The sequence below is a fragment of the Dermacentor variabilis genome, chromosome 3 (assembly GCF_050947875.1).
Source record: "Dermacentor variabilis isolate Ectoservices chromosome 3, ASM5094787v1, whole genome shotgun sequence".
NCBI lineage: Eukaryota > Metazoa > Arthropoda > Arachnida > Ixodida > Ixodidae > Dermacentor > Dermacentor variabilis.
In genome coordinates, this window is record NC_134570.1 from 171278488 (window position 1) to 171302681 (window position 24194).

General features: G+C 43.2%; 1 protein-coding gene across 3 annotated transcripts; it reads left to right on the forward strand.

The window, feature by feature from the left end:
• Positions 1-7873: 7873 nt before the first annotated feature.
• LOC142576518 (uncharacterized) lies at positions 7874-11007 on the forward strand. Of its 3 annotated transcripts, none has more exons than XM_075686668.1 (2): positions 7874-8735; positions 10852-11007. In XM_075686668.1, exon 1 carries the CDS (start codon positions 8210-8212, stop codon positions 8672-8674), a length of 465 nt encoding a protein of 154 aa, XP_075542783.1. In that variant the 5' UTR covers positions 7874-8209; the 3' UTR covers positions 8675-8735; positions 10852-11007. The 3 variants fall into 3 exon arrangements, 1 of the variants encoding a protein (XP_075542783.1); XR_012826861.1 differs by lacking the exon at positions 7874-8735 and adding an exon at positions 8742-9260; XR_012826862.1 differs by lacking the exon at positions 7874-8735 and adding an exon at positions 8742-8861.
• The last annotated feature ends 13187 nt before the right edge of the window (positions 11008-24194 follow it).

A 24194-nucleotide genomic window follows, 5' to 3' on the forward strand; every position in this document is an offset into this window, starting at 1 on the left:
TGAATGTGCCCGTCCTGCTTTCCTTTTGAGTTTTCACGTTGGAGTACAGCCGCCCGAATGTTTGCAATGTGATGAAAGACTATCGTGGGCGGCTAACGTCTGCGTTCCAAAGAAAGTACATCTATAATTACATTTTACTAAGGCGAAATCCTTAAGTGGCCCGTTGAAATAGTACATGCCCGAAAAAAGCAGCGTCTAGTCCAGTGAGAAAAAAAATATCATCATCAAGAGTGGCTCGTACCTCCGTAAGCAAGCAAAGATGCATTCATTGCTTCGTTTATTATTATTATTATTATTATTATTATTATTATTTTTGGTGCGCCGACCTTCATACTACGTTTAAAACCATGGGGAAACTCAAAGCGATAGCCGTAGTGAAAATTGCGACTTTCGTGCCGCAATACGCGAAAAAAAAGATCAAGTACGGTTTTTAAACCGGCAATTCGAACAATTCAAGCGTGACCTTCAGGCTGTCCTCTATGAAAATTGAGTTGAAACGGGAAGCCCATAAATTCGTTCAGAGATATTGACAGCAGACTAACCTAGTGTGATCAATACTCGCGCCGATGCTACCGAGAAATTAAAGGGGTGACACAAAACATGAGGGCGTTGTTGCACCCTTCTACAAGTTGAGATACACTTTGATAGAGCCTACGTCGCCCTCAGATATTGAGGCATGCCACTCTTTCCCCACGCGAAATGAAAGCCAGAACAACATGTTTATTCTGGTCTGGAGTCACCAAAATCGGACTTGGAGAGGCAAAGAAGTGCACATGTTGAAGCCCACCATGTTGCTGAAGCTGCGCACAATGGTTCTAGCAGTCAAGACCAGACTACAGATAAAGTCCAATGTTTTCACTGAGCATCTGCGTCTCAACTTGAAGCGCCTGCTGTCTGCCGTCGTTCCATGAAAGCGCCCGCTCAAGCGGCCCTTTGTGTGGCCATAGAATAGTCGAATATTCGCATGGAAAGCTGACGGAGCTAACGCTGTTTGAAATGTATTCTGAGGATGACTTCGCTAAAATAGCATTAGCATTACTCTTTAGCAGCTGCATTAGATAGTTCCCTCCTTCAGGTAAGATGTTTTACCAAGGATACGTTAAGCATGAGTGTGGGAAGCTCTGCAATGAGAACGGGCAGAATGCTTTAGCTGTTACGCACTTGAACGTATACGTTCGTTCTCCAAGAAACATAAGGAATTCATTTCGCTGATTGACAACTTTCGTTTTAGATTCAATGTAAATATGTCGACTGAAACGTGGTGCGATGTACTTAACCGCTGTACTTAACCGCACATTAATACATGACTACAGATAGCATTTAATTAGCAGAACGTATTCGAGTGGCGATGGAGTGGTCATGTATGTGCAGGACGCATGGAGGTGCACGACACGGAATGAATTCAAGGCCTAGCACCAGGCTTTGAGGCACTGAGCTCACGAGGCGGTTATGCAATTTTTTGACGCCAAACGCGTCGAGAATTTCTTAGAGGTGGCTGCTCGTTAAACCCGCATGTAACGAAAGCATGCTGTAGCATTATCGCTTATACCTTTGCATACCCACGTGCCTTACCTGTCTATCGTTGGGTAGTGAATAAAAACGATTACTCATCATTCCTCTGTCGCGGGCACAGATGGCGCATTTGTCGCGCTACGCATAATGCAAATGGAGCTAAGTTTAGCTTCAATTGCCGTTCACAAAGTCGTAGCTCGGCAGTTCGCTTGCCCATTCGAGCAGGAATGCTCGCGTTTGAGAGAGTTTACTACCATAGTAGATACAGATTACCAAACTCGTACTGGTGCTCATAAGGAGTTGTAAGGTCTACGAGTGTGCAATTTGTCGCAAATAATTTCGCGCTAACTCGTCTATGCCGCCCTTGACTTCGACAGGTAGATCCATAAATGGCTTGAACAGACTCGAGCAGCATGCCAAAGGAATACTCAACCCACTTGACCACGGCGGAGCATGTCCGTCTCCATAGGAAACGCAAGCGCAGGAGCCCAGGATCTATCTGGCAGTGCATCGGGCTTCATCGGCACAGGGCAGTCTCGGGCGCCGCAAGTAGGGGGCTTATTTTTTCGCTTTAGTCCTCGCTTTCATTTTTCTTTCTGATCATTACATATGTTGCATTGCTTTTTTATTTCCTTTTCTTGAGTGTATGTACACATATATACGTGTGTTCGTAAATAATTATGTATTCTGCGCCTCGTGCTTGGGCCCCCATTTGGACCTGCAGTATTGCATATGAATAATAGACAAACACTATATGCATGACAAAGGGGACCACTTCGAATAGGGAGCGAGCATGACTGCACAATTTGACCGTAAGACGCCCTCTTTCTAATGTTTTCTACGCTTTCTAACGTGCCAATACATGTTACTTGTGCATTTGTTTACATCATTTCCGTGCCCTTGTGCCCGTACACCATCTGCAGCACGCACAAGACGTTTCACGTATACCCCACTGCGGCTACGTCCCTGATACAGCCTATACAATTTTTCTGTCTAGTTTATCGTTCTCCATTGCCTAATATCACGAAGTTTTTAAATTTTGTTGATGCCATGTCGAAATACACGTCGTTAAGTAGATGCTGCCTTGTCCTTGGAGGAATGTTCAATAGTGGCACTTCTACGTAAAGAAAGTCCTCAGCTGATCGGTTAAACAAATTATGTTCTTGTGTTTTATTTTTTCCCTTTCTGTGTATCTAAGGAGATGGTGGCGCCCGAAGAGGCACCGGCTGTTCCTCTGCTTCGACATGCAACAGAAAGATGAACACTCTTGTGATAACAAAGCCATCGCGATACAAATGTATTCAAAAACGAGTTCCCCGCGAGTATTTCACAACTCGTAGCACAAGAACTGCTAGTTAGTGATTCAAGTTCACAAGCTAGAACACAAGTGCAATTCAAACCGTGAGAAGAAAAAGAAATAATAATTTATAAATGAGGAAAACAGAATCCACGAAAATATAAATACGAAACTCCGTACCATAATATAAGAACCCACAATAAGCAATCAACATACAAGGTTGCATCTCTCAGATCTATTTCTCCACAACTGTCGCAGACGTCGATGCCCGCACGTCTGAATATATCGTATCTGCGACTCTTCAGAAGTCCGACACCTTCCAGCCTGTTCTAAATGTCTAATAATTTTCCGCGACTCTCGTTCCATCAAGAATTTCTACATAAACACGTGCTGCCTGCGTTTCATTTGTTTCAGGCTGTTGGCCACGCACCCAAAGGCGTCTCCAGCGACAGCGGTCTTCTATCAAGAATATCTCATTTTCGTGACAACATTTGGCGGCAGCCTGAGTATTTGTTACAGTGTAAAAGAAGGTGTTCTATATCTTCCTCGGATTCTTCTTAGCTAGCTTTTCCGATCCTGTACAAGCTCTTCGTGTAGGCTATACTGAGCCGTAATATATGTAATATTGTTTCTATGGCGCTAGACTGACCTTGACCACTATGGTGAACTTATTAAGTGAATATGTCCTGAATAATGTGGAACACTGCGTTCTCTTACTAAGCCAAGTTTCCATTGTATTTAGGGCGCAGATTTTGTTAATAGCGCAAAGCATCTAAAGCATCATTCTCCGCAATTACACAATGACTAGGTACCCACTGGCGTACTATATTATGCAGTCCGTCTTTACCAATAGTCTAAGCTTTTTGTATCGCATATATTTTAAGCATCATTCGCTGAGAAAAAGCTTTTGTTTCTTATTGACATTAGCGGCGCTTCATTATCGCTCAGCAGTGCCCATTGTCGGAGTTGTCTTTGTGAACATATAAATTTCACCGGAGCGAGAACTGCGTAAAGTTCGGCAGTAGGTAATGGAGTAGTGTGAGACAATTTGCTAATGAATTTAATATGTGAGTTTTCACGTACCCAAACCACGATATGACTATGAGACGCGCCGTAGTGCGGGAGTGCGGATTAATTTTGACCATTTGTGGTTATTTAACGTGCACCCAATCCGCGGTACACGGACCTTTTCTGCATTTCGCCTTCATCGAGACGCAGTCGCCGCGGCTGGGATTCGAACCCGCGCCCTAAGAACGGCGGATGCAGACCATTTGTATGCTGCCTGTTCTCCGTAAAATGGAGCGGAACTTTGATCAATGCGTTCCTCATCTCCGTATACTTGAATGTGGTCTCGGTGTCCAGTCGGGTCTCTCTCTACTCCGCTCTATAATTTCATGCGCCTTTGCCCCATCTCGGCGGCCAAGGGAATGGTTAGCATCTTGAGTGGTTACACGAAATTAGTGATGACACATCTGAAAACCTCTGTGCTTGAAAAAACGGCTAGCGGGACTCGCCAATAACTACCGAGCTAGCGTATTCCTGAGGAACACCTTGACACACCCGGAAATTTTCTGCCTAAGAGTCCTCGAATGGTTACTTCAGAACTCCGTGAAAGGTCATGAAGGGCTGGAGCTGAGTATACAGTCTTTTGCCTGGTGAGTGTGCATGTGTACATCTATTATTGATTATGTCGGACCTCCCCATCTATTTGACGTTTATACAGCATCCACTCAAGTACCACCAACCTGTTCGACTATTTGAACTGCTTGATATATTTGAAAAATGATCCCGGCATACCCCACATACACGCCCAGTACACGTGTTGGTCACGAAGTCATGGCGTTACGTCAACACATGGCAGTTTCTCACTCGTGATCCCGCGCACGCCTTGTGCATGCCTTGTGCACGTGCTGAAGATGACGTCAACGGAGATTTTGAAGCGGGGATCGGCAGAGGTCTTGTGCATGTTAGGTTGTGCAGTCGTGTGCTGCGATCTATCTACATCTACAGTTCACCTCTTCTAGTTCACTACTATTCTTCTTCGTACATCTTGTTACCTTCTGTCTATAGACTCCCAGACCTGGCCCAAGCGGCGTTACTGACGCTGCTGAGCAGTGCCACTCCCGGGAGCAAATAAAAAAAAATTTGCGGCAGAGTTCAGTTCATGATGACTGTCGACGGCAATGCTTTTAGTATTGACTACATGTAGCGACACGACGTATTACCACAGTGGAAACGACTTATGTACTGCAGCTTGACTCCTCTTTCGCACTTCCCTTAGAACACTCGGTGCCATCTATAGCGCCGCAGCCGCGAAGCCTGCGCGTAGCCTCCGAAATGCATGACGTGCGGGTGCATGCGAAGGCTCAGAAACTCGTCATGCAGCAAACGGGCTTCTCTCTCGCCCTTTTTATAGACACACCGCGCCATCTATTCACACTGTCAAGAAGTCTTTGCGTGGCCTCCGAGACCAGGAGTGCAGCGCGCTGGTGCCTGCGAACAATGAGAATTGTTGCCTCGCTTGGCCGCAGAGCCAGTGGCGCATGCTCAGTGACCCAAGCTGGCGAGACGTTCATTGCGGAGCGGCGCATGCCCAGTGCATTCGTGGCACAACTTGTCAGAGCATTGGCGTGAGACGCGCTCATGCGGCCCGCACCCAGCGCACTTGTGGCGCAGCATGCTAAAGCGTTGGGCTACTCCACTTGAGGAACCCTCGCGACGTGGATTCGACTCCACCCAGCTTCGGAGAAATTTAAAAGGTCTTTTTTTTTTGTCATTCTAAATCGGCAAATTGCCAGTGGAACATACATAGTTACACAATTTATAATCACAGACGTTCATCGAAGAACGGAACACTCCTGCTGGTCCATACCCGGTGACGCAAGTTGGCGTCAAAAAGTTTCATTGAAGAGCCGTACCTACCCGGTCCCGCATCTATAGTGACCCATGTCAGCGTAAAAGAGTTTCGTTGAAGAGTGGCACATACGTACACATTGTCACATACTCAGTGATCCAAGTGGGTCCCACTGTTGGTTTCCAGCTCTGATGCCTCCGCAGGGCAGCCCGATGCACTACCCATTCGAGAATGGACTGCCCAGTGATCCCGGTGGGCGCGCAAATGGTTAGCGACATACACAAATAGGCCGAAAGCTAGCCCCCCGGAAAGTCCGTCAAGGACCCTAAGAATGCTACCGCATTAAAAACGAATTGTGAAAAAATTACGCCACAACCTGTCTCACGATGAATGCTCACGCGAATACCACTAGCAATGAAGCAAAGTAGAGGACACATCGTATTGCGAGCAGGAAGACACGTGATGTATGAGACGTGAATGCCGTCTGACTCCTCTCTTGCCGTTCCCTCTGGACACGCTGGATCATTCAACGGCGCGGCGCCGCGAAGTCGATAAGGGGCCGCTCGTGTCAAGACACATTCAGATAAATTTGCTTGCCTTTTTATGACGCCGGTTCGATTCCGCCGATATATATATATATATATATATATATATATATATATATATATATATATATATATATATGTGTGTGTGTGTGTGTGTGTGTGTGTGTGTGTGTGTGTGTGTGTGTGTGTGTGTGTGTGTGTGTGTGTGAAGTTTGTTCCACAAGGTGTGGTAGACACATGCCTGATCGACCAGTACTAGAAACAGCAGCAATGTGTTAACACATCTGTATGCAAAAATCTGTTAGCTGAATTCTGCGTTTTGAATAACGCCAAATGCGCGTGCCACTCATGTAGCTTGAGGAATGAATTTCCGATATCAAAGTTCATAAACACACACACACACGCACACATGTGTGTGTGTGTTCTTTGTCCAATAAAAATTCACTTGGTGGTAGTCAGCGTTTGTTCTGTACAGTCGCAATACGAAAGGAAGCAGATTTCTTTCTTAGACAACGATGTTTCGTGATGCGTGGGCTCAAATGTACGCACTTGATACATTACAATTAGTATTCCTTATGAGCATTTAGCCTCATTGAACACTTTTATGAAAGGCATGTGTGTTTAGCCATTACGGCCGTTTGAATGCCTTTTGGCGTTCCATTCCATATTGCTGATAAATTACCTCCTTCCGCTGAGCGCACATCTGTATATACCCGTCCATTGATCCTTTACGCTGCATTCCCGCCATCAACTAGGCCAATTCGTCAAAATCGCTATCCTAATTCAGACAACCCTGACCGCCAAACCATGGCCATTGTCGAAACGTGATAACTTGGAATGGTGTAAAGGGCATTGGAAAATACCGTGAACATTCCGAAAGTTCAATACTTTATTACAAGGAAGGTTAAAGTGTCTATGTCGTACTACCGAGTGCACTTATCAATAACTTGTTATTCAAGGAGGTTTGTTTATATTTACCATTACTATGCGGATATTTAATCTTAATATTTTTACATTTTCAAAAAAGGTCGTTTTCTGTGCCTCTTTTTTCTCATTTCGAAATTTCCGGAAACCTTACATATCTATGCGCAAGGAGTGACTCTGCATTATGTTTAGCACAGCTGCGAATTCTGCTCATACTGACTTCGAATTCCAATTTCGCAAGCACGCATCGCGTCGAAGGCTCCGGTCGCATTTGTCAGTACCAAATGGAAGACTGAATTATTCTTGCCGTGGTTTATTTAGCGCCGCTTCAGTGAAAACAAAGCAAAACTCTTTTCGCGAAGCAGTTTTCCTATTTGAAGTTATTACGGTATCAATACGAAAAAAGCCACTGAGACGTGTCTGAAGATCTGCGTTCACGCCAAGCGTCCCATTTCGCAAGAAAGTCCGGCACCTACGAACGTCGAAAAATTACAGCCACGAAAAGGTCCGACGGCACACTCGCCGAAGTCTCGACGTCACGTGTAAGCACGTGGTAGCAAGTGAAATCACAGCGTGTAAAATATACCGTTCACCGGCCGCTCTCAACGCGATTTGCTTGCACCTGCTCCAGTGTGCGGTTCTAGCAGTGCCACGCAGAAGCGAAATCATTTGTGCTGGAATACGGGCCCTGGTTTATTTATATCTATTCTAATAAGTATTTTGATGGTATTTTGATTGTGTTAGTCGCGTATTTGCCGATCTTGCTGTCCTTTTGTTCGCGACCGCTTGCTTTGTTCAACCCTAGCGCGGATTTCTCGGATTTAACGTATATATAGTGCTGACTAGAAGGTAGCCTCCTTTCGTTTGTGAAAAAGCTCAGATTTATTTTCTCGCAGTCTTTTTTTTTTCTTCTAGGTGTCATTTTAGATTGCGCTGCTTGCAACATGACACGTGTTTTGGTTGCCGGTGACTCGATGGTGAAATACGCGGACCAGTATTTCCCATCGCGTCGTAGTTTGTCAGTGTTGCCGCGCATAGAGGAGTAAGGATTGAGCATTTGCTGTCAATTTGCTGTCAATGATTGCTGACAAGCTAGCTGGTTTTGATGTCATTGTGCACGTTGGCACTAACAACACTGTTGACAGTGTCAGCGTGTGCATGGACAAGTATCGCCAGCTCGCTCAGGGGATCATTGAGAGAAATACCATGGTGCATGTAGCTTTTTCTGCCATTCTTCCTCGGGGGCAGAATCAGTACAGCTCATGGGAAGCTCAGTCCTCATGGTTGCATGACCTGAATGATAACTACGAAAAGATTAACACAGCCCTGATGCAGTACTGCCACGAGTGCGGCTACACACTCCTGGGTGGTCTCGTGAACAACTGGCCCAGTTGCCTGAGCAGAGATGGTGTCCACCCGAGCCGCTTTGGTAACAAGGTGCTGGCAGACTTCCTGTACCAGGGGGCCTGCACCCTGTCCATCCATCTGGAGAGAAGCCGCATCCAGCAGTCCTACAAGGAGACCCAGGCACCTTCTTCATAGACCAGTTGGACTCAGCAGGACAGCATCCATGCCATCTCCGAAGCTGACTGTCCCCCGCTTGGTTTGCATATTTTAATTTCTTTGCAAGCAGCAAGTGGACCTTCCACAGCACCAGCTCCTGTCTGGAAAGCCAGCACTGCTCCCTTGCAGAGGCACGGCACCAACCAGCCTACCAGAACCCTTCAAGGTGCTGGATTTTCACTTGTTGGCGGTGTCCGTGTCCGTTGCAAGGGAAGCAAGGCTTGGTTCACCTGGGACAGCCTGCTTTCCCCCACTTTCCATGGCACAAGTGTACCAAGTAGGGGAAAAGCCGAGGGGAGGTCTGCTGAGCCAATGGTCCCTGGTCGAGGTGCAAGCACCACTTGTGTCTGGAAAACTAGGAGAGCCACACAAAAGCATGAGAGTGCTCCTGCTGTGTGCTCACATGTGGGGGAAGGAGAGGCCAGTGCTCAAGAAGCAGCTGTGCCAGAGGCTGTCTCCCACTGTGGCGAGAGGGAGTGGAAACTGGTAGTATCGAGGAGGAGGCGGAAGGCTGCAGCACTGCACAAGCAAGAATGGAGCTGTGACCTGGCTGCAGACAGGAAAGGCAAAGTTCTTGCTGTGACAGCTGCCAAGTTCTTGAAGTTCGCTTCACCTTTGAGAGCAGTTGTAAGCCAGAAACAGACATGCATTGACAGTATAAAGTCTGAGTCTGCTCCTTCTGCTGTCTCTAGTAGCAAGCTTGAAGGACAAGCCAGTGCCCCTCATGACGCCATTTGTGATAGTTTTGGCAAGGTGCAGCATGTGGCTAGCAGGTAGAATAAAGACTGCTTGGTAGTTGCTATGGCTGAGTGCAGACCTGTCATAAATGGTGTTCCAAATGAGGTCATTGTCTGCAAATGCTGTAGGTCAGAAACAATGCAAGATGGAGGGCAGATGACGAGCAATCCTGGCACAGAGGCTGGTGACCTTGACAAAGCTGTGTGCATTGCTCCCACGCGACATAGGTGTTGTGAGGCTGCTTTGACATCCAGCTGCAGGCCTGCCAGCTCTGATGCCCAGGCTGTTTGTGAAGGAGCTGGTGCTAACACAACCAGAGTTCCTAACACTGTCACTTTATTGCATGGGGGAGGCAGTAGAGTTTATTTAAATGCAACATTTGATAATTTTATTTCTTTTAGGCAAAGCCTTGATGAATGGTGCAGGGAGGGCAAGCACATAGTCACAATAAATAGGTCTCATAGAAGTCCATTTGCAACAGTATCTAAAGAGTTTGAGTATAAAGGGATTTCATATAGCTGTGTTCATGGTCGTGCTATAAAACCAAGAGGCACAGGAAAGCGACCCAAGCAAGCATACAATGGTACTGGTTGTGAAATGGCAGTTTCAGTAAGCCTGTGCAAATCACCTACTCTTCACTACAAAATAACCAAGCTGCAAGCTAAGCGTAATCACGCCACGAAGTATTATAACTTGTATCCTCAAAGCAGGCTTCTAAACGATGCAGAGAAGGTAGAATTCTTTGATTTTGGCAAATGTAATATTGGCCCAAAGTATATTAAAAATTTGGTCGAACAGAAAACGGGCAAGAAATTAACTACAAAAGATGTTAACAATTACAAGCAAAGGTTTTCTATTCCTATATTCCTATTCCGTGAGCCTGCTCGCAACGAGCAGGCTCACGGAGAAATGGTTTTACAAAAAATAGACACCTTGTTAGCAAATAATCCAAACTGGGTCATTCACTATGAAAATAATCAAATAACCTGTAATTTGTGCTACTTCAGACAACGCACATGCGTGAGATTTTGGAAAAGTACCCAGAAATTTTATTTATTGATGGAACATATAAAGTAAACATTGAAGGCTATATCTTGTACTCTATATTGGTTGAAGATGGTGGAGGTCGTGGAAGACCTGTGTGTGATGCCTTTTTGCAAAATGAAACGACTGAAATTGTGGAGGCTATGTTTGCCAAGTTTGCAGAGTTTAACCCGTTCATTGTATCTGCTTGCAGAGTAGTCATGATAGATAAAGACATGAACGAGCTACGCATTTTGACCAAGATTCTTCCTAATTCTGAAATTTTGTTGTGTACATGGCATGTGCTGCACAGTGACATGTTCATCTCAGAGTGCAAGTTGCAGATTCTTCTTAATCCTTTGTACTTCACCTGCGTTTTTTTCCCTCTTGTACAGGTCCACTGATGTACCAGCTGCATGCATTCACACTACCATCAAGTCATCAGGAGCGTCTGTACCTCTATCTAAATATTACACTATTGTCTAAGATGGAAAATCAGACTTGTATATTTTGCTGTAATGGTTCTGCCAATAAAAGATTGATTATACATATTTATTTTCTTGCAAAGCTGGCATTGTGTATGTAACAGGCCAATGCAGCATATAAGCTATAATTTTTTTTTTTGCAAATGCATAACACTCACCTGCTATGAAACCAACTTGCACTGCATAGTTAATATGAAACACAGAAGATGATTGTGCACCATCTTGAGTGCCTTCGCATTCTTATTTAGGAGTATTTTGCATCAGCTATACAGCACAACTTGGCTTCCATGTTCAAGAACAAACTAGCCTACACACAAGTTTCTTTTTGCACTAACTACGTTAGGTATGTGCCAATTAATTCCTAGGCGAGTCTTTTTAAATACTCCTCCTTGATCAGGTGCTTGTCACTGTCAAAATTTATTTAAAATACCTTACAGGCCCATTTAAGGGCATTGGGTAAGGGGGGGACACAAAGTGATTCAACAGGAGTAAACAGTATAAACATCAATACAGGCTTTCACAAGATAAGTAAAGCAGTATAGGGGTAAACAGTATAAATATCAATACAGGCATTCACAAGATAAGTAAAGCGAAGCTCAATAAATGTTTGTCTAGGCTAAGGTTTAGAGAGCGTAAACACAGTAATATACTCATGCACACAAAAATACAAATGTGAGAAACAGGGAAGGAAAGCAGGTAAATAACATCCTTATACAATGTTTCTACAGGAAACTTTGCAATTCTTCGCAAAAAGCGTCACGATCTGTTATGCTCGTAATGTTATCAGGAAGACTGTTCCATACGGTTATGACACGTGGCAGTGCTGATGCATTAAATGACAGTGTATTGCCAAATATGCGCATGAAACTATGGCTATTGTTAAGGCGACGTGACGTGCGCGCTGGTACTTCAAGCGGCAACACATGAGGTCGATTACCATGGACGTATCTATGGAAAAGGCAAAGAAGACTTATCGTGCGACGAGTTTCAAGTGGCTGGAGCGAAATATCTGCTTTAATCTTGGTCACGCTACAAGTTCTTTCGTAGTTATTTGTGATGAAGTGCGATGCCCTGTTCTGAATTTCTTCTAGCATATCAACTAGATAATTTTGATCTGGTGACCATACAGATGACGCAAATTCTAACTGTGGGCGAACAAAAGTCTGATATGCTTATTTACGAACTGTAGCAGGGGATTTACGCAAGTTCCGTTGAAGATAACCCAGAGTTTTCGAAGCTCTTGCGCAGATAGCTGTTATGTGTGTACTCCAGGAAAGATGAGTTGTAAGTTCAATGCCAAGGTACCTGTAGGACAATGTCAGAGGTACGGCAAGGTATAGCTTTGTCTACAATTTTTATTGGTTATGAACACAAATGAACAGAGAGAGCATTTAAAAAATTCATGCTAAAGGGCAGCACTCTATAACAACCCAACACTCAAGTCCAGATTACACTGTTTTGCAATAAACTCGAAAAGCACAACACACATTTACTGTTCGATTGTCTTTCACTGTTGCATGGGTGATCAAGTATTGGGCCCCTGTACCTAATCTGAGCATACTTTAAAGAATTGTAACACAATTCAGTCATCCAGATTACATTTTTGCATGCCCTATGCATACATTTTTTTTTCTAGAACATTTTCTGGGTATCCCATAGACATTTCGCTGCAAGACTTGTGCGTATTACATGGATGTTCAGTGAACATTTAGAAAAAGGCATTTTGAATGTTGCCTGAAAACAGCCTCAATATTAATTCAAAGTTATTCTTAGTTTGTTTGACTGAAAGAATACAGCACATTTTTATAGTGTACGACAGTGTAGCCCATCGAAATGTTACTTTAATGTAGCAGAGAAATCTGTGCTGATTAAAAGAGCTATATAAAGGTAACCTGCTTCACTACATGAAATGGGTATGAAAAGGTGACATATCTGAGGGATAAAAATAATTTCAAGTTCACAATTGGTATAACTTGGTGTAGAGCACTCACCTAAATAAACCTTTCCATGCTTTGTCCACATACTGACTTCCACTACACTATAACACTGTTGAGCATGCAACAATTTTCAATTAAATAAGTAGCAAAGTGAAAGCTCATTTGTATTAAACATCTAGAGGAAAAGCTACAAATTAAATGTGGTGTGGAGAAAACACGTAAACATGCACAACTTAAGCATTTCGTGATTAAGCTACTAGAAATTTATGGCTTTTTATTATTTCGCTGCAGGCTAAGCTAACCAATAAAAACTAAGACTTACACAGCATGCTTTGCCACATTGAAATTCATATCACCCTGTTGTTTGGATGCTTCAGGTCACGAGTAGCTGTTCTAGGTACTCTAAGGCTTCCACCATAAAGTGAACCCGTATGGCTTAAAGTGCCCTTTCTCTGCACCAAGAAAGAAATGTAAATAATCATGTGAAAGTTACTACACACTTCTTTCCTTGGCATGTCAGAGTTGGTAGAGCACACTAAACATACACGTAGCGCAAAAATTTATTCATTGACTGCCCCGCTAAACATCCTACCATGCTGCGGTGAAACTATGCACTTGACCCACCCCCTTTCCCCCGTGCCTAACCGCATAGTTCATGTGCAGAGTGTCACAGAATTCCGTTTCGAGGATTCTTTGCATGTGCTAATGTTTCTCCAGCCATTGAGCATAAGTAAATTAAAAAAAACTAGACTAAAACATAGCACTGCTAACTGTCTAAGTATGCAATAGGTTGTGATGATTGTGACATTTCTATGCATGTGTAATCTTGCACATACTTATTTATCAAAGTGACCTTCCTATAACTTGTACCTCCCACAAACTTGTGATTTCATGCACACTGTGACACAATCGTACACACTCAACCCACCTCCAAAGTGGGTGAAGTACATCCATGAGGCTATAAAGGAGTGTGTGACTGTTGGTGAGATTGAATCCGTCTTCTAGCAAACGGCCCAATGTTCTAACCATTATCATCATCATCAGCCTGGTTACGCCCACTGCAGGGCAAAGGCCTCTCCCATACTTCTCCAACAACCCCGGTCATGTACTAATTGTGGCCATGTCGTCCCTGCAAACTTCATAATCTCATCCGCCCACCTAACTTTCTGCCGCCCCCTGCTACGCTTCCCTTCCCTTGGAATCCAGTCCGTAGCCCTTAGTGACCATCGGTTATCTTCCCTCCTCATTACGTGTCCTGCCCATGCCCATTTTTTTTTCTTGATTTCAACTAAGATGTCATTAACTCGCGTTTGTTCCCTCACCCAATCTGCTCGTCTCTTATCCCTTAACGTTACACCCATCATTCTTCTTTCCATAGCTCGTTGCGTCATTCTCAATTTGAGTAGAACCCTTTTCGTAAGCCTCCAGGTTTCGGCCCCGTAGGTGAGTACTGGTAAGATACAGCTATTATACACTTTTCCCTTGAGGGATAATGGCAACCTGCTGTTCATGATCCGAGAATGCCTGCCAAACGCACCCCAGCCCATTCTTATTCTTCTGATTATTTCTGTCTCATGATCCGTATCCGCGGTCACTACCTGCCCTAAGTAGATGTATTCCCTTACCACTTCCAGTGCCTTGCTACCTATTGTAAATTGCTGTTCTCTTCCGAGACTGTTAAACATTACTTTAGTTTTCTGCAGATTAATTTTTAGACCCACTCTTCTGCTTTGCCTCTCCAGGTCAGTGAGCATGCATTGCAGTTGGTCCCCTGAGTTACTAAGCAAGGCAATATCATCCTCGAATCGCAAGTTACTAAGGTATTCTCCATTAACTTTTATCCCCAATTCTTCCCACTCCAGGCCTCTGAATACCTCCTGTAAACATGCTGTGAATAGCATTGGAGATATCGTATCTCCCTGTCTGACGCCTTTCTTTATAGGGATTTTGTTACTTTCTTTGTGGAGGACTACGGTGGCTGTGGAGCCGCTATAGATATCTTCCAGTATTTTTACATATGGCTCGTCTACACCCTGATTCTGTAATGCCTCCATGACTGCTGAGGTTTTGACAGAATCAAACGCTTTCTCGTAATCAATGAAAGCTATATATAAGGGTTGGTTATATTCCGCACATTTTTCTATCACCTGATTGATAGTGTGAATATGGTCTGTTGTTGAGTACCCTTTACGGAATCCTGCCTGGTCCTTTGGTTGACAGAAGTCTAAGGTGTTCCTGATTCTATTTGCGATTACCTTAGTAAATAGTTTGTAGGCAACGGACAGTAAGCTGAACGGTCTATAATTTTTCAAGTCTTTGGCATCCCCTTTCTTATGGATTAGGATTATGTTAGCGTTTTTCCAAGATTCCAGTACGCTCGACGTCATGAGGCATTGCGTATATAGGGTGGCCAGTTTCTCTAGAACAATCTGCCCACCATCCTTCAACAAATCTGCTGTTACCTGATCCTCCCCAGCTGCCTTCCCCCTTTGCATATCTGCCAAGGCTTTCTTTACTTCTTCCGGCGTTACCTACAGGATTTCGAATTCCTCTAGACTATTTTCTTTTCTATTATCGTCGTGGGTGCCACTGGTACTGTATAAATCTCTATAGAACTCCTCAGCCACTTGAACTATCTCATCCATATTAGTAATGATATTGCCGGCTTTGTCTCTTTTTTTTATTTATTTCATCATTCATCATTAGCACAGAAGGATGTCCGGAGTTACAAGAACTGTCAGGGGGACCTCCTATTAGTAATTTAACATTGCATGAATTAATACATTTTGGCAACATAGCAGCGACAGACATCAGAAAACACGAAGTTAATGAAAAAATAAACAAATACAATAAGTTGCTTACAATAATTGAAGTTAAAAACACAAGCAAATGAAACCGATACAGTGTATGAAGAAATAAATATGTAGTAATTGACACGTTATGGAAACATAGGAATGACACATGTCAAAGAACACGGGGTTAATGTAACAGATAATTAGAAATAAATACATGCTTACAATACGCAAAGTACAAATGTTATATAGACTATGTGACAAAAAATTTGAAATGTCTAAGAAAGGATAAAAAAGAAGACAAAGGAAGATATAGAATAACCAATAAATAAAGGCTGTCGATACAATGGGTAAGTACAGAATCATTGTAAACTGGGAAATAGATTTGTACACAATATATACTTATAGTAATGAATCAGTAGCCAGTAGTGCCGTTAGTAAATATTTCTTCGTCTCTCTCCTGAATGTTAATGTTGTGCGGCAGGCTTTAATATGGGGTGGTAGTTTGTTCCAGTATTTAATGGCCGTAAAAAGGGAAGTAAGCATTCCATAATTAGTGTTTATTTGAGGGAGTAAAAAATTGTTGTTAGAGGAAAATCTCGTATTGTTAGTGTTGGTAAGAGCAGAGTTATTAAATGCATCTAAAATTATTTCATGATTTAGTGTGCGGTGTATTAGTAAAACCAATTTGAGCTGGAGCATGTAACGTAATGGTAGTATTTTTAAGGAACTGAAAATTGGTACTGCATGTGACATGTAACTAGAGAAATTAATGATCCTCAAGGCTTGATTTTGTAAATGTTGTAGATGTATTATGTGCGAGGAATATGTGTTTCCCCAAACTGAGATGCAGTATTGCAAGTGACAGTCAATAAATGCGTAATAAAGTGAAGTTCTAACGTTTTGTGGAAAATACGAGCGTGTTAGGATTAGTACTCTTATTCCAAAGGCAATTTTTTTGAGACCATGTCAGCATGCAAGTTAAATTTAAGTTGGGGATCAAGTTTGACGCCAAGGAAGACAACTTCATGTGCAGGTGAGAGAACATGAGTTCGTAAGACGAGCGGTGGCGCAGGCGCGATGACGCGTTTATGTGTATGAAAAAGTATAAACTGAGTTATCGAAGGGTTGATGTGAAGTTTGTTACTTGTGCACCACGCAGATAAGTTGCTTAGGTCAGAATTTAGTCGTTTTATTACAGTATTTATGCATTTGCTATTAGTAAATATAGTCGTGTCGTCAGCATATAGAATAGATGAAGTACTGGTTAAACAGTGAGGAAGATCATTAATGTACACCAGGAAAAGTAAAGGGCCTAAAAGTGAGCCTTGTGGGGCACCCCTAGTGACTGGTTTAGTACGTGAAAGTGAACCTCCGAAACTTACAACTTGAGTTCTGTTAGTCAAATAACTGCGGATGAGCGTAAGAGCTGGGCCACGAATGCCCAGAGCTTCTAACTTGTAAGAAAGGATGTTATGACAGATGGTGTCAAATGCTTTACTGAAGTCAATGAAAACTGAACCAACAATATGGGAGTTGTCAAGGGCATGTTTTATTTTGTCAGTGAATGATGTTATAGCTGTTTCAGTCGAATAACCTTTACGAAACCCGCGCTGTTCAGGCGAGAGAAGATTAAATTTGTGAGTTTGTTAAGCGGGTTACAAGTAGTTTCTCAATGACTTTGCTAAAAAAAGATAGCATACAGATAGGACGGTAGTTTGAAATTAATTCTTTGTTACCTTTTTTTAATATAGGAGTTATTTTACCGCGTTTTAATTCATCGGGGAAAACGCCTGTTATGAACATGCAGTTAACAATGTGCGCGAGTACATCGGCGATATGGGATTATACTAATTTGATTTTAGAAGGGTGTAAATTATCAAGGCCGGGACCTGTAGTTCGTAAAATAGCGATTGAATCGGATACTTCTTTGGGTGATGTAGGGAACAAGTAAAATGAATAAGGGGTTTGCCTGTGTACTGGCTGTGGTATCCTGTCTAGTGAATGATCATGTGTAGGACAGAAAAAAGTATTCAATTCATTTGCGATGTCAGTGGCTTCCGTTACTACCCTTGTTCCTGTATTAAGTTGGTTCAGTGCGTGGTTTGGTGAAGACAGATGAAGAAAGAACCTAATGGTATCCCAGGTTTTGCGGGTGTTATTTGTGTGTTTAACAATCGTTGTCTCGAAGTAGGAACGCTTGGCTTCTTTCAAGAGTCTGGTAAGTGTGTTAGAATAAGTTATGTACCGCGAGTTTAAAGTTACATTAAAAGGTTGGCGTTTTAATTTTTTATGGAGGTTATCACGTTTTTTAATACTTTTTAAGAGGGATCCTGTTATCCATGGGTTTCTAGGGGCAGAGAACCAGTGAGTATTTTGTGTTAGGTTAGTACACTCCGAGTACACGCTTTTAACTTTGTTGTTAAATTGTTCGAATGCCAGGATTGGGTCTGTTATAGAAAGAATCGGGTTCCAGTCGATTTCAGCAATTTCACTAATGAACTTAGTGGTGTGAAAGTTTGCCGTTTTTATGTTTCGTTGGTACGGTGTGTTAATAGACTTTAATAGAACGAATATGGGATAGTGGTCTGTTATGGGAACAGTGACTGCGCCAGCACATTGCTCTAGGTGTAAGTTTGATAATTCATGATCTATTAAAGAGTGAGATCCAGACGGAGGACATCTTGTGGGTACGGTTATCAATGAATCTAGGCCATGTCCCGCATAGCAGTTGGTATAATTAAAGCAATGACTATCATTGGGGTTAGTAATATCTATGTTTATGTCACCGAGGATGACAACATTTTTGTTTTCATTTGCAATGATGTTCAAGATAGCATCTAGTTGAGAACAAAAGTTTGCAGAGCAAGATGATGGGGAACGGTATACTGATCCAATTATTGTGTTTCTACTGTTAGCTGAAAGAAAAGTTTTATCGAATTCCAAAAATACAGATTCAACGTTAGGGCAAGAGAAAGATAGATCATGGCGACGGTGATATGGATGGTTATCTTGGACAAGAATTGCTGAACCACCATACCGAACATCCTTACGGACACATACTTCCATTGTGTATCCGGGTTTACCAAATAGCTTGCTATCAGCGTTTGTCAACCATACTTCTGAGAGGCTAATGATAGTGAAAGGGTTATTTAGATTAGAAAAGAAATCTATCATGTTATCATAGTTCTTTGAGAGGCTACGTATGTTGAAGTGTATCAGGGATTTATGGGTGAGCCTGCTGTTATTTAGTGAACGTTTTAGTTCTTCTGAAGAAAAATACATTGTTTGGAATATTTATTTGATTAGATGTAAAAACGGAAGGCTTGGACAGCTACGAGGCGATTAGCGAAAGGTCGCGTGTGCTAAAAATAACGTACACGCGGCCTCCTTCTGTCTTTCGTGCTTTGATGCGGCAGTTGTCCGTCCATAGAAATTTCCAGTTGTGCTGCTTTCTTAATTCGAGGGCTTGAGCAAACAGAATGTTGTCTTGTGTCAAGTGGTCGTTAATAAAGACCTTCGCCTCTGCAGATGGAGGGAAGCCGAGAGTAGCAGTGTTTAGTCGTGCTTTTCGGGCCTTATTTATGAAATCAGTCTTCTTAGTGCGGGAACAGAAGCGTGCAATTATATGTTTATTCTTCTTCGCAGGGACGCGGTGAACAATGTCTATGTCAGATGGTGCCACAGGGCAGCCAATCTTGTAGCCGATTTTTTGGAGAACAGCGACACAACTCTCCCCTGTGTGGACGGCACACCCCGGATCTCAACATTGTTTGTACGAGAATACTGCTCGAGGTCCGCTACCCTTCTAGCCAGCTTTTCTTTTTCCTTACACGCATACATCTGATTCTTGCCAATTCCTAGTTTCTTCTTCACTGCTTTTAGGCTTCCTCCGTTCCTGAGAGCATGTTCAATTCTATCCATATTATACTTCCTAGTGTTCTAACCGTTAACCCATAATTGCACATACACTTCTCTTGTGCCAAAGTCACTCTTTGAAACATCTGGTGCGTGCAAAACGTGCCAGTTTCTCGCATTCTTCCCTCTTGACAGCTGGTACTTTGAGATGATGTGTTAGATTGCACTGCCTTTGGGATAAGGCTACATTTTCTGCTAGATCCTTCAAAGTAATAAACTAACATTGTCCCAGTAAAATCCCATTAGTGGGTCCTTGCAGCTGTTTATATTATGCATTAATGTGTCATGCTCATAATATGTCATGCTATCTCTTAATGTGTCAAGCACCTAGAAGTGACACCACTATGTTTTTTAAGTCCAACCTTTCACCTGTCTGCCAATCATGTATGTCGGCATTATGAGCAGAGAAGAAATCATGCTCACTCGACTGGCACACCCAGCTTAGCCTGCTCAAGCTTAGTGGAGCAAGGTCTTATTAATTCATCAATGTATTAAAAACTCCTTCATCAAAATGTGTTCACACTAAATCAGGTGTCAAACTTTCAGAATGGATGGCAGGGTGCGAAGTGGAAGAATGGTAGTAGAACAGTCACGATACCACTTTGCTTGAGCAAAGTTTCAGTAGAGCTAAAACCGAGTTCAAGCATGCCTAGTGCATCAATTAATGTAGCTTTCACTGGGAAAGACATGACAGGGTGCTGAGTGCAAGCAGAACAGAGAAATGAGTTGCTGCATCATGCTGTATGAAATGGTGCCACTGTGGGCAGGAGGAAGTGGCCTGATACAGAAGAAAACGGTTCAACGAAGGATTACTCGGTTGCATGGCGATGGAGCAAAAACAGCAGCCGAGTGCACCCGCGTCTAGGGCAAGCTGCCTCGGTGTTCTCCGGTTACGGATACTAGAACTGAACACGTTGCACCATCTGGGGCGGTATGCCCCATACTATGAAAGAACTCAGCCATCAGCAAGAGCATGGAGTTTCCTACTAAACTGAGTACAAGGACTTCCCTTGCACCACGCATCGGCACACATTTCAGTGCGAACACCCAACGCGCGTAAATTCGATGTTAGTTTGCAGTGGCGGCGCTGTGGACTCATTGTTTAGGAGCAGCAATAACTATTCGTTACTACATAATAAGTGCAAATTTTCTCGGACGCAGTACCAAATCCCGCACTAGAAATGCTGTTTGCAAAAGTTTGCAGTGGCAGCGCGTTGGACTCATTGTTTAGGAGCAGCAATAACTATTCGTTACTACATAATAAGTGCAAATTTTCTCGGACGCAGTACCAAATCCCGCACTAGAAATGCTGTTTGCAAAACGCGCTACTTGTCCATCCAGACGCGGAACAGTTATAGCAAGCCGAAAGCAGACGCACTTGTTTAGATACAAATATTGTAAAACTCGTAACCGCATCGTAAAACTCACCGTCAGACTCATCATTGTTGAAAAGCATTAAGAAGCGACTCTCACGCTTCAAATTTAAACAACGTGCATAATAGACGCGAACTCACGAACACTACGATTCGCTAGGACATAAGAGGACTGGATTGACTTGCAATGCTTGCCCGGATCTCTTTCGTACCTGAACAATGTGGGTGTTACCGCTGGTTTCAGCATTTCATTTGTTTATTATTACGCGCCGGTTCTGCTAGAAGCGGTGTCGAGCGAAAGTTCTGCGACATCGCTACCCGCTTTGCATATCCAATGCTCGGTCAGCTACGTACGATGCACAGCGCCAATGCGTATAATACATTACGTTCCCTCTAGGTCAGACATTGTTTACGGCTTTTTAACGCACATGCCTGCTAAACGCTTTTCCTGTGAGAGAATCACACTCAAGTCTTATGTGAAGCGTAAACTCGAACCAACAGGCTCAATTTACAGAAGCATAATAAAACATTCGAAAAAGCGCCGGCTATGGCTGATGACTGCTGCTGCACGCTTCACAGCATGATTACCATTCATTCTGTAAAGAGCACTTATTCATTCATCAAAAGAAACCTGCACAGCCTTATCATTGATCTAAAGGATAGCCTATGCCTGTGAAGCTGCGAGCTCAGTATGAAGTTTCATTGCCTCTCCACACATAATTAAACGCTTTAGTGCATGAAATTCTATCAGACCATGCGATGTTATTAGAATTTATGAAGCTTCACAGCCCTACACAAGCGTTGAGCCCTCGACAGACGCAAACAAATCGTGGAATCGAACGAATGACTCCACAGTGCGCTTGTGCTTAATGCGAATGTAACTATTTGCTGCCGCTCCGCTCAAGATGCAGTCTCAAAGCGTGAAATTCAGTCATATCGTGCGACATAATTACAAACTTGTCGAACTTCACCGCACTGCCCAAGCGTTGAGGTAAAGCCCTCGGCAGACGCAACACATCGTGGAATCGAACGAGTGACTCCACAGTGCGCTTGTGCTTAATGTGGATGTAACTATTTGCTGCCGCTCCGCTCAAGATGCAGTCTCAAAGCGTGAAATTCAGTCATATCGTGCGACATAATTACAAACTTGTCGAACTTCACCGCACTGCCCAAGCGTTGAGGTAAAGCCCTCGGCAGACGCAACACATCGTGGAATCGAACGAGTGACTCCACAGTGCGCTTGTGCTTAATGTGGATGTAACTATTTGCTGCCGCTCCGCTCAAGATGCAGTCTCAAAGCGTGAAATTCAGTCATATCGTGCGACATAATTACAAACTTGTCGAACTTCACCGCACTGCCCAAGCGTTGAGGTAAAGCCCTCGGCATACGCAAATACATCGTGGAATCGAACGAGTGACTCCACAGTGCGCTTGTGCTTAAGGTGAATGTAACCATTTGCTGCCGCTCCGCTCAATATGCCGTCTCAAAGCGTGAAATTCGGTCATATCGTGCGACATAATAACAAACTTGTCGAACTTCACCGCAGCGCCAAGCGTTGAGGTAAAGCCCTCGGCAGACGCAAACATATCGTGGAATCGAACGAGTAACTCCACAGTGCGCTTGTGCTTAAGATGAATGTAACCATTTGCTGCAGCTCCGCTCAAGATGCCGTCTCAAAGCGTGAAATTCGGTCATATCGTGCGACATAATTACAAACTTGTCGAACTTCACCGCAGCGCCAAGCGTTGCGGTAAAACCCGCGGCAGAAGTACGGCTGCATGAAATGCCATGAAAGCACAGGTGGCGCTTTTGCGCGTGATGTGAAGTGAAAACATTTTGTGCCACACTGCACAAGTCTGCATCTCAATGTGTCTTTTTCAGGCAGACCAGGTGATGTCGTTACAACTCCGTCAAGCTTAACAAGACTACACAAGCGTTGCCATAAATCTTGCAGCAGAAGTAGCTAAGGTATTAGTAAATTTAATTAATACATGGGCAACGCTGAGCGCCGACGGTGAATGCAAACATTCATTCTGTCATTGCACGCATGTCTGTGCATAGCTGCTTGAAACGAAGGAAGTGCTGTGCAGTGCAATATTATAGTTATATCAACATTTACGCACGTCACTGCAAAACTTAAGGATTCTACGGCTTGTATGCTTAGTCAAAATACAAAAATAGTGAATCAATAAAAAGTGTTTTTATTCATGAGATGAACGAAAACATTCCATGCCTTTTTGCACACAAATCACAGCATGTATAAAAAGAACTGAAAATCTCAAAGAACTCCTAGTAGATATGTGCAACTTTCAGATAATAGCATGTATGCCAAGATAGCATCAGCTGTCAAAATTAAGAAGTATCTTTCAACTCCTCACAGTCTGTCACTCCCTTTGTGCAAAGCACTGTGAGCTCTCTCTGCTGCAGCCTTCTTGGCGCAGCGCTCCTATGTCACTTCGTCAGAGCCACTGAGGAGAAAAAAAATAAGACAAAACTAATTTTATACCTGAGCTGGCTGCCAGCCATCACTACCATCTAGGGGCCCCCAATGCTTGACATGATGTCAAGCAAGCTTCACTTTTCAGCTGTCCCCTGCCTCCAAGCAATCTTTTTGCGCCTTTCTTGCTTATAATATAAGCGGCGAAGTTATGCACACAGTACGTAAGCCACAACATTCAGCAATTATAAGTGACATTATTCTCATGCACTGAAACCTAAGCATTTTATTGTTGCAGTTTTAATATTGAATAGGCATGCTTGGATAGTGAAATTTTCTGATTGAATCGATAGCAATATTCAGGAAAAATTACCTCTGAATATTGAATCAAATATTGAATATTCCCAATTTCCAAAATAATGAAATGAAAAATGCTGTAGAGTCTGTTAAGGAAAAAAAGACTTGCTGGCCTTTTTGGATGCGTATAGTGCCAGTAACAACTAGATGTCAAGTCAACTAGGAAGCTTGTAAATGAGAAGCAAAGGAAAGCACAATCATATCTGGTGCACAATGACCATGACACAAATAAAAGAAAATGAACAGCATGTCCCAGACACATGTAGTAGAGTATAGTAGAGTATACAGCTCAGTGAAGGAGTTAAGGGCAATACTGCAGCCCTGCATATCATTTTGAAGGAATCCAAGCATATGGAGAGATTGACCAAACAATAAATTGCTTTGTCTAATTAGACAGAGCAAATGCAAAGTCTTCCTAAGGCATGACATGCTTACTCA

Coding starts and splice junctions, on each gene's coding strand:
- LOC142576518 (XM_075686668.1), top strand. CDS start 8,210: ATGATTGCTGACAAGCTAGCTGGTTTTGATGTCATTGTGCACGTTGGC.